Here is a 13,359-nt window from a genome sequence, read left to right as displayed (position 1 = left end):
AAGCATAAGCACAAAAAAGATTAAAAACAATCACCCCTTCTGAATTAAAATAAGAACAAAAAGATGAAGTTCTTTGTATAAAATTTAGAAATTTTTTTTTTACTTTTTTATTTTTCTTTTTTTTTATTTTTTTGCTTAACTTTTTTGAGTTTGTTTATTCTTATACTTGAAAGACAACAATGTATACTATAATAAAAATAAAAATAAAATGACATCATTACTTTAAAACGGGACGTCATAAATGTCACTGGCGAAAATGTAGCATTTAAAAAATAAAAAATAAAACAGCTAACAACGTTACATTGACGTAATAACAACACAAAACAAGTTATCTTAAGGTTTTTTCAGTTATTCATAAAAAGAGGAGAATATCTACCTAATTTTATTATTTTTCCAAAACGAATATAAAAATTGTAATTAACAGAAGGTAATTTTTTTATGTGATTTTTGAAATTTTGGAGTTTTGAGGTAAATGTTGATTACAGGATTAAAATATTCAAAGAATAATCTAATACTTAACTACAAATAGTTAACATTTCTTTAAAACTGGAAATGTGGACACAATTTTTCAAAAAAAAAAAAATTGCATAAATACAATTTTTAGGTAAGTTTTTGAGGATTTTGTCTAAAATAAGACCAAAAATTTTGCATTTTTTTATTTTTACATTAAACTAATCCTCAAGTGAAGAGTTTTTTTAGAATCTATGGTGCGAATATGCACAGAATCTATTTTTTTTTGCTTAGGGTTTTCTTGGAATTTTTAAAAAAGTTCCAACCTCTAAATAGATAAAATTTGGTCATATGTTGCTCATGTTATAATTTTGCTAACTTACTTTAAAGGATTTTTATGAAAATTATCCGAGTAATTACGAAATGTAAATATTTTGGCTTCATGGCAGCAAGAAACAAACTTTGATTGTTTTTTAAACATGAATTTTCTTAATCTTTTTTGCCCAGGATCTTAAATATGTAAGGGCATTTTGGTACAATTTTTAGATTTTGGGATAAACCTAGCACCAATTTTAGGACTAACAGTGTGAAAATAATTTTGTTTTAGTTAGAGTTTCTCTAGAATTTTTAAAAATCGCTATTTTGACCTGTGGATGAGTAAATTTTCCCTCGTATTGGAAATACGAAAATAAATCTGAGTTTAGATTATTTTTATTAAAGTGTCGGAGAAATTACAAAATAACTAAAAATGAAGAATACAACAATAAAGAAATATTTTATAGAGGTAATTTTTTCCCATGATTTTATCTTAAAATTTGAATACATTTGACTTTAGAATTCAGGGGTATAGGAAGGGAGAAAAAAAAGAAATTTTGAGTAAAGCGATTTATTTTTATTTACGAGTATTTATGTTTTGTTTGCGCAAAAAAGCCCCTTTTTCCAACTAAAAAGTTGAATAAACTCCAACCCATTAACATTCCAATTCTACGAATCCAACAATTTGTTGCATTTAAAAACCTAGTTACATAACGCGTTTTATTACTGCTTTCGCTGCCACATTACTGTGAAAGTTTTTTACTCAATTGTCGGTGATTTCCACGTTAAAATTTTGTTTAAACCTAGGTGTAACCCCCGGCGAGATCCTCTTCAGCCACGTGGTGACCCAGTTCGTGGTGATGTGCGGGCAGACGGCCCTCGTGCTCATCTTCATGATCCTGGTGTTCGGCGTGCAGTGCAAGGGCGACATCGGCTGGGTGATCGTCCTCACCATCCTGCAGGGCCTGTGCGGCATGTGCTTCGGCTTCGTGATCTCGGCGATCTGCGAGCTGGAGCGCAACGCCATCCAGCTGGCCCTCGGCAGCTTCTACCCCACGCTGCTGCTCAGCGGCGTGATCTGGCCCATCGAGGGCATGCCCACGGTGCTGCGCTACGTCTCCACCTTCCTGCCGCTGACGCTGGCCACCACCAGCCTGCGGGCGATGCTCACCCGGGGCTGGTCCATCGCCGAGCCGGCCGTCTACTACGGCTTCCTGGCGACCATCATCTGGATCGTGGCCTTCCTGACGATCAGCATGCTGGTACTTAGGTTCAAGAGAGGGTAGTGCCGCTGGATACGTACTGTACAAAGTCGCAAAATTGTTGTGGTTATAGTCATTTTTTATTTATAAATAACTTGCCTTGATGTTTAACATAAGTGTTACACCTAGTTTAAGTTTTATATACAGTTTTGTATTATGACGCATGTCGCCGGTCACAGCTGATGGCTTTAACACAAGACGGACGCCTTTGGCAGTAGAGACGTTTCTAGAAGTTTTAATACAAAGTGCTCAATTTTATATTGTTAATGGTATTGTGATGTATGTTTGTTTAGTGATATTAATAAAAATATATGCAGAACGTGGGTTCGTTCTTTCGTTCCTCCCCGACTCCGCTTTCCTGGAGCTTACGCAAACGCTGCAGTTACATAACGCAGTATTATCGCAAAAAAGAAATGACTAGCTACACAATTTTCGCATTAAGGAGTGACGTAACAAAGTTTATAAACAGAGAATGGAGGTCAGTTGATGTTTTGCATTCAGCAGGTGACGAAAATTTGTGGATTTTCGCGCAAAATGCAACAACCTTGACCGCAACGAAAGGGAAAGTGATAGGAGCGGGCCCTAGCGGGCGAAGTTCCTACTAGACAGCGTTTTATACAATTGACCCCAATGTTTAAATGTGAATTATTATAAAATAATACTCCTTAAAATAATAATTCTTATTACCCTCTACCCTATTTTAAAAAATTAAGAAATCATTTTTTTTCAAACACTCCATTCTCGCAAAAAGTATGAAATTTTCTACACCTTTACAACCCTCTGAAGTTGATAAAAATACAAAAAAGTCAAGAGATTTGTTTCTTAACACTTGTTACCTGGAATATTCAAAGAGAATGGCTTTGTAATATTTCGTATGTGAATTTGTCACGATCAGACGGGTTAAAAACCCTTATATCATTTTTCCAAAAAGTACGTAATTTCTTCAGAAATTTTTATTAAACCACCTTTTGAGAGCCACTGTGTGGATTTTGGTAATTTATTAACAGTAAATTTTTTCATTAAATGGAATGGAAATAGTGGCGCATGGAAGTTTTGAGATTTTTTTCAAAATCGTGGCTAACACGTTCTTTTGTGAAGGAGGTTCGAATCCCGATTATGGCAAAAAAAAATTGTTTTTTTTTCCTAAAATTTAATAACAAAACACAAATTGAAATAAAAGAGTTACGTAGTTGACCAAGAAGTAAATTTACCTCTGCTGTTTTGTCAATAATATTAAAATTTACACTAATTTTTATAATTATAGTTCAGCGGTTCTCAAAATTTTGGATTTTAACGATTTTTTTGGAGAAAACTATGCATTTTTGATTTATAAAAAAATAACTTTATTGATTTGTTTTGCGATTCTATATCTATCTTCAAATTTTTGCTAAACCATTCCCTAACACGCTGTATATCGAGCAATAACTCCTGGACTATTAGAGATAACTCTCGTTAGAAAGCCCTTTTGATTATCTACCTTTTACAAAAACGATTATTGTTCTCCGACTAATAGTTTTCGATAAAATTGCAAGTAAATGGCAAATTTGGTAAAATAAAAAAGCTTCATGTGGAGAATAATAACGTAAAACAATTTCTCAAAAAATTAGCTTTACTTTGGAGTAAAAAATCTTACATTTTTGTACCTTTTTTCAAACAGTTTTCCGTAATTGGAAAAATAAAAAATTGAACAATAAAGCTTTCTATACCGTAACTAACAGTATAATTGATATTTCTCGCTAACTTCATTATCGCCGTAATCGACGTTTGAAGAGTGAAAAAAGTGAAAATTACAACAAATTTTTGAGATAGATAATTTCAATTCCATGTTGATACTTCTTTTATAAAGGCATTTGTATTTTTTCAATAAAATAATTCATTTTACGTACATGTTATAGGTACTCAACTTTTACTTCATGAATTTTATTGGTTGATTTTCTTTAAATTCAGTAATATCCTTTTTTTCGTTTGTTTGAATGAAATAACAAACCTATTTCTAGCACAAGTTCTCTACAAATGCAAGATAGTTCCAAAAAAAATGTCTATTTGTTTAATAAAGTTTTCTGCTTTAAAAAACGTACCCACTTTTTCACTTTTTTTTCTAATCTTACGTTGCCGCTGACTTTTTTCAAAGACATTTTTCTGTATTGTGTATTACTCAGGCGTTTTCTGCTAGTAATACTCATCATAATATGACTTAGAATTACAAAAAACTTAAAACTCATTAATTAAAAATATACGAAGTAAAAAAAATACGACAAAAACTAAAATTGGGGCAACTGATTAAAAAAATACACGACGTCTACGAGTATATACTAGGCATTTTTTTAATCAAAATAAAGATATTTTTGCAGCCCCTAAAATTCCGCCCATTTAGCCCATACGTAAATATCTCCCACTGTAGGTACTGTTTTTTTACAATATTTGAATTTTTAAAATTCTTTGCCTAAAATTAGGCATAGTGATACCTTTATTAAAAAAAACTTCGGTGGACCTGAGTAAATGTTTTGCATTCTCGAGAGTGATTACTGATTAAAATACGAAGTCCTAGAGATTTGAAAAGTGCATAAAAATCTCGGATCGACTTTGGAAAGAAATGATAGTTCTGTTCCTCGATATTTATTATTAATCGAGCCGATAACAAATCGCGCGCACTTTATTTATAATTTATAATATTTACAATCCCAACAACGCGATAACACTATCTCCTCTAACATCCAATTCACACTCGGTCCGCTTAGAAAAATAGTTAACTCAATTCTGACGTAGTGGGGATTCTCACGACCTCGTCTAAACTCCCAGTCAACAATGAACAAAGCGCTTCAATGACCGCTCTCGCCGACTCCGCGCGGGCCTACGCCCGCCAGACCCTCAACGAGACGCCCGAGACCCTCGCCGCAGGCCTCGCCGCCCTCCGCCTCTGGATCTCCTCCAACCCCCAGCTGCACGTCAACCCCGACGAGCGCTCCCTGCTGGCCTTCCTGCGCGCCTGCAAGTTCGACCTGGAGCGCACCAAGGGCAAGCTCTCCGACTACTACACCATGCGTCGGGACATCCCCGAGTGGTACTCCAACCGCGACCCCCTCCACCCCCAGATCCGGGCCCTGACGAGGCTCGGCGTCTTCGTGCCTCTGCGGAAGCACCACGACAACCAACTCGTCGTGATAATCCGGACCGCAGCGCACGACCCGCGAGTGCATCGCCAGGACGACGTGTTCAAAGCGGGAAATATGATTCTGGACGTGGCGACCAGAGACGACCATCTGTGCCAGATCTACGGGATTGTGGCGATTTTTGACATGGAGGGAGTGGGGTTCTGGCATGGCCGGCAGATGACCCCCGGGATTATCAAAAAGGCGGTGAGGTCGTGGCAGAATTACCACTGCAGGCCGAAGAAGTTGGAGTTTGTGAATGCGCCGATTTATATTAATGTGGTTTTGAGCATTTTTAAGGGGTTTATGAGTGAGAAGTTGAAGGGGAGGGTTAGGGTGCATTATGGGGGGCGGGAGGACGTGCTGAAGATTGTGCCCAAGGAGGTTCTGCCCAAGGAGTATGGAGGGGAGGACGGCACGTTGGAGGAGGTGATTGGGCATTGGGTGGCCCGGCTGGAGGAGGAGAAGGAGTGGTTTGCCGAGGACGAAAAATATAAAGCCGAATAGTTTTTAGCTAATTTACAAAGTGGTTATTGTGATAAAATAAATAAAACGCTTTTTCTCTCAGTCTTTTAGTTTCTTTATTACTCAAATTCCGTACTTATCTCCAGTAAAAAAAATTATAACTCATTTCAAGGAATCCCCTGTGGAAATCGTGGGAATCCCCGATGTTGACGCTGTTTTTGTCTGCGCATGCGCCACTTTGGGGAATCCCACATTGAAAGGTACGTGAATCCCCTGATGTTGTTGCTATTTTTACATCATGAGGTCATGGCTATTTTTGGATCATGACGTCATCCTGAGAATTCTAATTCTAATGTGATGATTATCAATTTGTGATGAAATAAAACTCTTTTTTCAGTCTTTCAGTGTTTTATTATTATATTCAAGTAGTACTTTTGCGCCCATATTTATACTGCAACTTCAACTGTCCAATTTTTGTGGCATTGGTGACTCCGGGGATCCACTCGATCAAGAAGGGATTATTCGTGTTGTCACTCTCGTCAACCGTGGTTTGTCCAACATTTAGGAAAAAAATAAAACTTGACTGACAACTGATGTTTGCATCAACATCGTACTCAATGTAACCCTTTTGATTGTCATGAATAAATCTCTTGGAAATTTTCAACTTGACCTAAAACACGCATTCATTTTGCCAACTCTAGAAATAAAAAATACGCACATCTGGAGTATCAAATATCTCTTTGAGATGCAAAATGTTCATAATTCGGTAGTTAAAGGCAGGAAAAACTTCGTTTTCCCGATAGATACTTGGAATTCGTTTAGTAAATTCTTGAAAAAATGCCTAAAAAAATTATCGGAACAAGTTTAATAAAAGATTTCGTTGCCCAAACCTCAGGGATGCAAAAAACCAAAGTGTTTAAATTGCCGTAATTCTCGAAGTGCATGGTTTGGTTTATGGATTCAGTCACATAAGACAACCATTCGATAAACCCCCACGAAATTCCCCCACTTGGGGCGACTTGTTCCACACTTTCCAGCACTTTGATTTCAACCGGAAACACATTAGGGACCAGTTTTTTGAATTTTGGACGTTTCGTCACTCGCTCAACCACCTTCAGTTTCGGCACCCTGTCAGGTTTAGGCGTGCTTTTAACACTTTCAACTTGTGGCCCTTCGGAGCCGTTCTCCAATTCGTAATTAATGAAATGACTAAACTCTTGCGCACATTTCGGGTCGCTGGCAAGGGCACAAATGCACGCATAATAGTGCACACATTTGAGTCGGACATTGCTCGCCTTGCTTATAATCCCTGAAACTGGTCCAAAAATCACCGAAACGTCCCACTGACTCGCAAAAGCTACCCATAAATTCGGTACAACTGCAGTAATACTTGTCGTAAATCTCGCGGCCTTTCGTGCACCCGAAGGTAAAGTGGAGGTACCCCAGGGGGTGTTTGGGGCTCACTTGGCACTTGACCGCCATCACGGTCCGCGAGACTCTCTGCACCAGAGGCCCCTCTTTCTCCGTGGCCAACTGCCACAGCTTCGCTTTAATTTCTTTCGAAACCTTCAACGAGGCCAAAACCTCCTTTTGGACCTCAATGGGGGCTGCCATGCTCTGGCTCTTAATCGCCGCGTCGATGTGGACGCACAGCAGCGCGGTCTCGCTGTGCTCCAGCTCATGGCACTTGAGAATCGAGTCGTCGAACAGCCTCTGGCACGAATCAACGAAACACAGGGCGTCCTGTTCGGGGTTCAGCAGCGGCAGCTGGACGAAGCCCCGGTGGTCGGGCCCCCGGTCGCGCACCCGCACCGAGTACACCTGGCGCACGATCCCGACGAGGCGCACGGCGTCCAGACTCAACTTGCGCTTGTCGGCGTAGTCTTTGAACACGGCGTCGCAGTGCTTGTTCTTGCAGATCATGCCCCGGGTGCCGTTGTAGATGCCGCACTTGGGGCATTTTTTTATGCCCCGTTTCGTGGGCCGGCCCAAATCGGCGAAGGGTTTGGCCGGAGAGGAGCACGCAGGGAGGAAGGTGTAAATGGACTGGGTCGCATTCATAGCACTGAGGGGCTATAAATAGACGCAAGCCAAGAAAATTTGGGGCAACGGGCGGGGCCGAAAGCAAACAAAGTCTGGCTTTTTGACAATCATCAATTTATTTATAACACATGTTACAAGTTTATCCTATGGTTTATGTTTTTTTTTTAAATTTGAATTTTTGATTTTGAGAGAGGGCGCTTCGGTCGTTTTGAAATTTAAACATTATTTAAATTACAAAATTATGTACTGACTCGCATAAAAACACAAGCAATTTTTCATTTCTTTATTAAATAACACGCAAGGTTTTTGTAACAACTAATTCTTCGCCCAAAATTTGTGGATCAATATTGTTTTGACAGATCGCATCCTGCGTTTAGCCGCGTCCAGCTGATTTCTGTCACTTTGAATTTCCAATCAATCGATAGCCCCCGTGTTTATTTCCAGTTTTCGCTCCTTAGAACCGTCCAAACATTGTTTCCCTTGACCTGATGCTGATAAAAATGCTAACGAGTCAAATCGGCACTGTTTTGAAACAAGCAGTCACCACCTTCACCAACAAAGAGCTGTTCTTCCAAAACATGGAGATCCTCAAAGCCCTTTTGGACAAAACCACCGCCGAGGACGTGAACCTGCACCCCCAGTTCATGACAGAGGCCCTGTGGCAGCGCCCCAACAAGGCCCCAGTGACCTACATTGACATCTACGAGGATTATAACCTCACAATCGGCATTTTCATTCTCAAACCCGATATGAAGCTGCCCCTGCACAACCACCCCCAGATGCACGGGCTCATTAAGGTGGTCGGGGGGAAACTCAAAGTCACCAGTTACTCGCTAAACACTGAAAAGACGCGGCAAGTGGACGGGAAGGCCCCCCCAGGGTCGAAGTTCCTAACAGCCGAAAAATGCGCCGAGAATTTACTAGAAACCCACAGTGAGTGTTGTGTGCTTGAACCCGAAGTGCGGAATTTACACGAGATTGAGAGTGTGGGGGGCCCAGCGGCGTTCATTGACATTTTGGCGCCCCCTTACGAGACTGTTATTCCGGGGAATGGGGCACGCAAGTGCTCCTATTTCCGGGTCTTGAGGGAGGTGGCCCCCAGTGTGTTCAGAATGCAGGAAATCACCTCGCCTAGTTGGTACTGGACTGACTCGTTTCCCTACACAGGACCGGACTTGTCCTAGCGAAGGGCTTAATCTAATTTCTGTTATCTAGTCTCTTTAGCTTAGGACTTGCCAGTGTATAATTCCGTTCTTGTGATAAGATAACGCATATTAAGTTTAAAATTTGTCTAAAAATGTTTTATTCAACAGAACTGCTTTTTTAATAAATCTGAAGTCTTGGTTACTTGCAAAAATATTTCGTTTAACAAGTGATCGAGTGACCCGTGCCGTCACGGGTCACTTGATCGAAATTTATCAATTCAAGTCAAATAAACAAGGAATGCTCAACTAATTAACCTATAAAAAATATTTGTCCTATTAATTAATTTAATCAGAATTTCTGTTATGATGTAAATAAGTAGAAATATTGGCTTCAGTGTAGTCTAAAATCTTGCGTTGGCATTGCCGGATGTACTGTTGTTGTTTATGATAAATCCTTAAAAATCCCTTAACTGTGATAAAAGTAATTCCACCTAAAATCGTTCGATGAAAATTCGATTTCACTGAACTATAAAATAATTTTCCGAATAAATTCGCTATCGTAGGCATGAGTAAAGCCCCGCATAAAATTCGCGTCGCTGAGACAGGGCTGCTGACTGGAGGCAGGTCATTATCGACCGTTGTATCACTCTGGAGGACATCACCCCTAAAAACATACGCATTTTTTTCTAAACAAAGTGACCTGTGACAAAAAAAATGCCAACACCAATCATTGCCAACTTCATTTCAGTCATAGGCCACCTGATTTTTTTCTAAACGAAGTGACCTGTGACTTTTAAATAAAGTTGGCAACACCGATTATTTATGCATAGGCCACTTGATTAAGTAAAAAATATGCACCTGAACGGCAGTACGTTGTGAATAATGGGGATTTTGGGGCAATGCCGTCTCATGAACTTCAAAACGGCGTCTTCCCAGCAGATCAGGCGCCCCAAAATCAGGGCTACCGGGATAGAGGGAAGCCCCAAAAGGAGCACAAGGGGGTCAGCCTGCTCCATCAAATCAATCCCTTCCTTGTGTCCTATGACCTGCATCACAGTTATGGCCCCATACGTGACCCCCGTCCAGTAAATCGCACTGGCCGCAATCCCCGCTGCGAGAAACAACGAGCCCCGGAAAATAACACCATCTACCGTGTCTAGCAACAAGACAAACAGCCCCATATTCGGGAAGACTATGATATACTCGGTCTGGCATTGGGGGCACACCACTTTGCCCCCATGGCCCGACTTCTCCTTCTCATCGACCCAGCGTTTCAGACACGATTGGTGCACCTGGAAGCGGGGTTAGAGGCGTTTTGCGGGTCAGGGGGCACGTACCCATTTGGTGGTGCCGCGGCATTTGCACGGCTGGACCCACAGTGCGTCCAAGTCTTCGTCTTCGGTGGCAAAGCAGACCCAGCAGCATTTTCGCGAATCGCGCGGTTTGAGCTGGATGGGGGGCGCGGTGTCAGTGGCGCTTTCGAATGAGTCGTGGGGGTCCATGGGGCTTATATGGGGAGAGGCATGTTGAGGAGAGTGGATTTCCAAAATACGAAAATTTAACGAATGTCAAAAAAGTGTCAAAAAGCGGGACAGGTGCGCCAGATTGTGACAGTTAAAGTCACTAAAAGGGGGCTAAAATGAGGCTGGGGGGCACTGACAACGCAATTGGGGCATTTAATCACTTTTGTGCCTGTGGTACCGCAGAATTTGAGGCCCAAATCGTTCCGTTCATTTTTTTTTACTTTAGAGGTAACCTCACTTTTTATATTTAGGGAACCTAATTTGTAATTGGACAAAAATTCAAACATTTTTTTTTTCAATTGGAATGGATAAATGAAACTCAAATGTATATATAGTAATTTTTATTGTTTAAACGAAATAAAAACTCACTTTAAAAAACAATACTTTTATTTACAAAATTCTAAAGGGGGCTAAAAGCCTCACTTGCGTTTCTTCTTCCTGTCTAAACTGTTCAATTCGCTTTGCTGGATCGAAGCTTCGGCATAAATTCGTTTAACTTTTTCCTTGCGCTCATTATCACTACGGAAAATAATGTCATAACTGGAAAATAATTTTTTTGCCTACCTTTGTATGCGTTGATGAATTTTGACACGTCCCAGAAACGCCTTATCTCTCCGTATTTCACGCAATGCACCCTTCGTTTCTTTCTTAAGTTTATGTAACAATTTGTCACGCTCGGCTTTTTCCCTTGATTGAATTTTACGTTTTTTACCATCAAATCTACAATCATCAACTAACGAAAAACAAAAAAAAAATAATGATAACTCACACTTCCACAATTTTAGGTTCATATAAGCGTAGCGCTTTCGGTCGTTTTGCTGCCAAAACAATGTATTCTAATTTTCGCTCAACTTTGCGATTTTTTAATTGTTGTGAAACGCTTTCAAACAAATCGGCGACCTTTTTCGGGTAATTTCGCGTCGGTAGTAACTCCAAATACGCTCGAATATCGTTAAAAATCTCAACATTTGAGGGCAGAGAAACTAGATTATTGTCAAAGTCTTGAACTAGCCTTAAAACAGTATAAATTGCTCTGATTTTGAAAGAATCGTTAATTTCGTCCCTTTCTAAATCAGAAGCTTCCATTTTGAAATCACAATCCTCGCAAGACTTTTCAACAAGAACTAGAGAACTTGTCGTGGGCTTGAAGGGAGGATTGACTTTGATTAGTTTCACCCCACACTTGGGGATCGCCATATGCAAGATCCCTCCGAGATAATTAATCGCAGTCGGTAAAACCCGCTTCGATAGTGAAGTATACTAAAAATCGGTGGTTTAAACACAGTCCCACCAACCCAAAAACTCACCTCTAGAACCAAAGTCACTAAAAAAATCCCGTACGCGATATCTTTGCCACTTTTTATTTTACACTTATTCAAAATTTGTTCAATAAAAACAAAACACGGGGTCACAACCTGATGCCGAAAATCGGACGTTGTGAACAACAAACTGACCAGCTTGAAAAAAACCAACAACTCCAAGCCGGGAAAATCCTTCGGTCGTTTTTTAAACTCGTCGTGTTTTTCCTTAATCACTTCAAGCATCGAACTGTGGGTATTTTCTTTATTTAGCTGAGCCAAATCAAAAATGTGCGGAGCCAAACTTTTGTAAATTTCGAACAAACGGGCAGCGCTTTTTTCCGACGCACAATCGTTCAAATACTGCAATAAATAGACAAACAGTGTGCCAAGTCCGTTTTTGTTTTTTTCGGCGAGACTTGGGTGATTGCACTTGACCATTCTTTCAAGAATCGTGGCTTGTTGGCGACTCGATTTGTCGTCGAGGAGTTGCTGGAGGGCCTCGTAGGAGTCAGGCAGTGCGAACGTGAACGGCAGGTCGGCCGACGTTTCGTCGGTTTTTGCAACAACATCAGTCTTTGTGGCCTTGGCTTCGGTTTCCTCGTCACTTTCGTCGCTCGTTTCGGCCTTAAGATCGGCCAAATCATCATCGGACTGTTCTTCCTCCTCTTCTTCACACTCTTCTTCTTCGTCACTTTCTTCCCCACCAACAGTTTTCCCGTTTATCTCAGCCCCAATTTCCACATTTGCCTCCCCCTCCGTGTTGTAGCTGAGCATGTACTCAGGATCCGCCTCGTAAACATCATCGTCTAAATCGTCAGCACTGCGGTGCTTCTGAGTCTTGGGCTCAAACCCCCGCATTCGCTCCCGCCGCTTCTCCTCCAACTCCTCCAACCGCTGTTTTTCCTCCTGAGCCACCTCGTCCTCACTCTTCAACCGGTCGGAGACCGTCCCGCGCGCCTCAAACCTCAACTCACGCATGACCTTATCGTAGTCGTCGACGGCCCCCTTGTCGGGCTCCCCCTTCTGGGCCCTGCTCACCAGCGGCAGCAAGTCCTTCCACTCCGTGTCCAATTTCTCAGTGAGCTCGAGCGTCGCCTCCTTGGTGCGTTGCTTCTCAGCTTTGCGTTTCTTCGACTCGGCAATCAACTCGTCGATCAGTTCTCGGTGCGTCTTCGCCCCTTCTTTGCCCGTTTTGCGCAAAACGCCGCCCCCGAAGTGCGCGTCCCCCACAAACGCTGAGTCCAGCTTACCCGACTTGTCCTCATCCGAGTCCTCGTTATCCGACCTCGGGTCGTCGAATTTCTCTATTTCGGCAAGAGTTTGCCCCTTGTGGGTCAGAACTTCGTCGTCGGCCAGGTTAAAAATCGACTTTTTGTGCGCTTTTTTCCGAAGGGCGGTGAACCGGGCCATCAGCTTGTCTTCAGAGGTCAGGTCGCGGCTCCGCTCGCCGATCCTCCGGTCCGTAAACTTGTTCGATTTGTTTTGCAGTTTGTACTCCTGAAGGAGGGTTTCTTTGCGTTTTTTGAGCGCTTTCGCGCGTGAGACTCCCGGCAGCCCCCGATCGTTTTTGTTTTTCTGGCCCAGGACGGTCATTTTTTGCTTGTTGATGTGGATTTCGAACGGGTTGGGGGCGTTTTTTTCGGGTTTTTTGCGCGGCTTCATGGTGACAAAACACGTGTTTTTGTGAGGTTATGCTTTGACAACTA

General features: G+C 41.5%; 6 protein-coding genes across 9 annotated transcripts in view; 3 read left to right on the top strand and 3 right to left on the bottom strand.

The window, feature by feature from the left end:
* Positions 1 to 2,346, top strand: part of snu (snustorr) — a 40,478-nt gene extending 38,132 nt beyond the window's left edge. For all 4 annotated transcript variants that reach the window (XM_008200091.3, XM_008200090.3, XM_015983789.2 and 1 more), the window contains exon 8: positions 1,573 to 2,346. In XM_008200091.3, the coding sequence (XP_008198313.1) occupies positions 1,573 to 2,051 (479 nt within the window). In that variant the 3' untranslated portion in view covers positions 2,052 to 2,346. The remainder of the gene's footprint in view (positions 1 to 1,572) is intronic.
* A 2,375-nt stretch (positions 2,347 to 4,721) lies between these two features.
* LOC663793 (retinol-binding protein pinta) lies at positions 4,722 to 5,743 on the top strand. Its single transcript, XM_969828.4, has one exon. The coding sequence runs from the start codon at positions 4,850 to 4,852 to the stop codon at positions 5,681 to 5,683; it is 834 nt and encodes a 277-aa protein (XP_974921.1). The 5' UTR covers positions 4,722 to 4,849; the 3' UTR covers positions 5,684 to 5,743.
* Positions 5,744 to 6,029: 286 nt separating this feature from the next.
* Positions 6,030 to 7,719, bottom strand: LOC663782 (uncharacterized protein). Its single transcript, XM_008199942.3, has 4 exons — positions 7,003 to 7,719; positions 6,532 to 6,956; positions 6,360 to 6,482; positions 6,030 to 6,311 (listed from the first exon to the last, which is right to left on the bottom strand). Exons 1-4 carry the CDS (start codon positions 7,700 to 7,702, stop codon positions 6,063 to 6,065), a joined length of 1,497 nt encoding a protein of 498 aa, XP_008198164.1. The 5' UTR covers positions 7,703 to 7,719; the 3' UTR covers positions 6,030 to 6,062.
* Positions 7,720 to 8,020: 301 nt separating this feature from the next.
* LOC663771 (uncharacterized protein) lies at positions 8,021 to 9,031 on the top strand. The gene has a single exon (XM_969806.4). It carries the CDS (start codon positions 8,173 to 8,175, stop codon positions 8,866 to 8,868), a length of 696 nt encoding a protein of 231 aa, XP_974899.2. The 5' UTR covers positions 8,021 to 8,172; the 3' UTR covers positions 8,869 to 9,031.
* On the bottom strand, positions 8,971 to 10,570 carry LOC663760 (uncharacterized protein). The gene is made up of 3 exons (XM_969795.5): positions 10,167 to 10,570; positions 9,688 to 10,121; positions 8,971 to 9,493 (listed from the first exon to the last, which is right to left on the bottom strand). The coding sequence occupies exons 1-3, from the start codon at positions 10,329 to 10,331 to the stop codon at positions 9,175 to 9,177; spliced, it is 918 nt and encodes a 305-aa protein (XP_974888.3). The 5' UTR covers positions 10,332 to 10,570; the 3' UTR covers positions 8,971 to 9,174.
* A 108-nt stretch (positions 10,571 to 10,678) lies between these two features.
* l(3)07882 (lethal (3) 07882) lies at positions 10,679 to 13,315 on the bottom strand. The gene is made up of 4 exons (XM_969782.4): positions 11,660 to 13,315; positions 11,122 to 11,612; positions 10,917 to 11,072; positions 10,679 to 10,871 (listed from the first exon to the last, which is right to left on the bottom strand). The coding sequence occupies exons 1-4, from the start codon at positions 13,313 to 13,315 to the stop codon at positions 10,772 to 10,774; spliced, it is 2,403 nt and encodes an 800-aa protein (XP_974875.1). The 3' UTR covers positions 10,679 to 10,771.
* Positions 13,316 to 13,359: the final 44 nt, after the last annotated feature.

This window comes from Tribolium castaneum, chromosome 2 (genome assembly GCF_031307605.1).
Source record: "Tribolium castaneum strain GA2 chromosome 2, icTriCast1.1, whole genome shotgun sequence".
NCBI lineage: Eukaryota > Metazoa > Arthropoda > Insecta > Coleoptera > Tenebrionidae > Tribolium > Tribolium castaneum.
Note: the sequence above shows the minus strand (reverse complement) of the source record. Positions and strands in the feature narration are given on the sequence as shown.

Excerpts from the sequence above, each read along its gene's own strand:
- LOC663793 (XM_969828.4), top strand. The coding sequence starts at position 4,850 with ATGACCGCTCTCGCCGACTCCGCGCGGGCCTACGCCCGCCAGACCCTC.
- LOC663782 (XM_008199942.3), bottom strand. The coding sequence starts at position 7,702 with ATGAATGCGACCCAGTCCATTTACACCTTCCTCCCTGCGTGCTCCTCT. Across the intron at positions 6,957-7,002 it reads CAGTTGTACCGAATTTATGG|TTTCAGGGATTATAAGCAAG; the intron begins GTAGCTTTTGCG and ends TTTTTGGACCAG. Across the intron at positions 6,483-6,531 it reads TGGTTTTTTGCATCCCTGAG|GCATTTTTTCAAGAATTTAC; the intron begins GTTTGGGCAACG and ends TAATTTTTTTAG.
- LOC663771 (XM_969806.4), top strand. The coding sequence starts at position 8,173 with ATGCTGATAAAAATGCTAACGAGTCAAATCGGCACTGTTTTGAAACAA.
- LOC663760 (XM_969795.5), bottom strand. The coding sequence starts at position 10,331 with ATGGACCCCCACGACTCATTCGAAAGCGCCACTGACACCGCGCCCCCC. Across the intron at positions 10,122-10,166 it reads GCCGCGGCACCACCAAATGG|GTGCACCAATCGTGTCTGAA; the intron begins GTACGTGCCCCC and ends CCCCGCTTCCAG. Across the intron at positions 9,494-9,687 it reads CACAACGTACTGCCGTTCAG|GGGTGATGTCCTCCAGAGTG; the intron begins GTGCATATTTTT and ends GTATGTTTTTAG.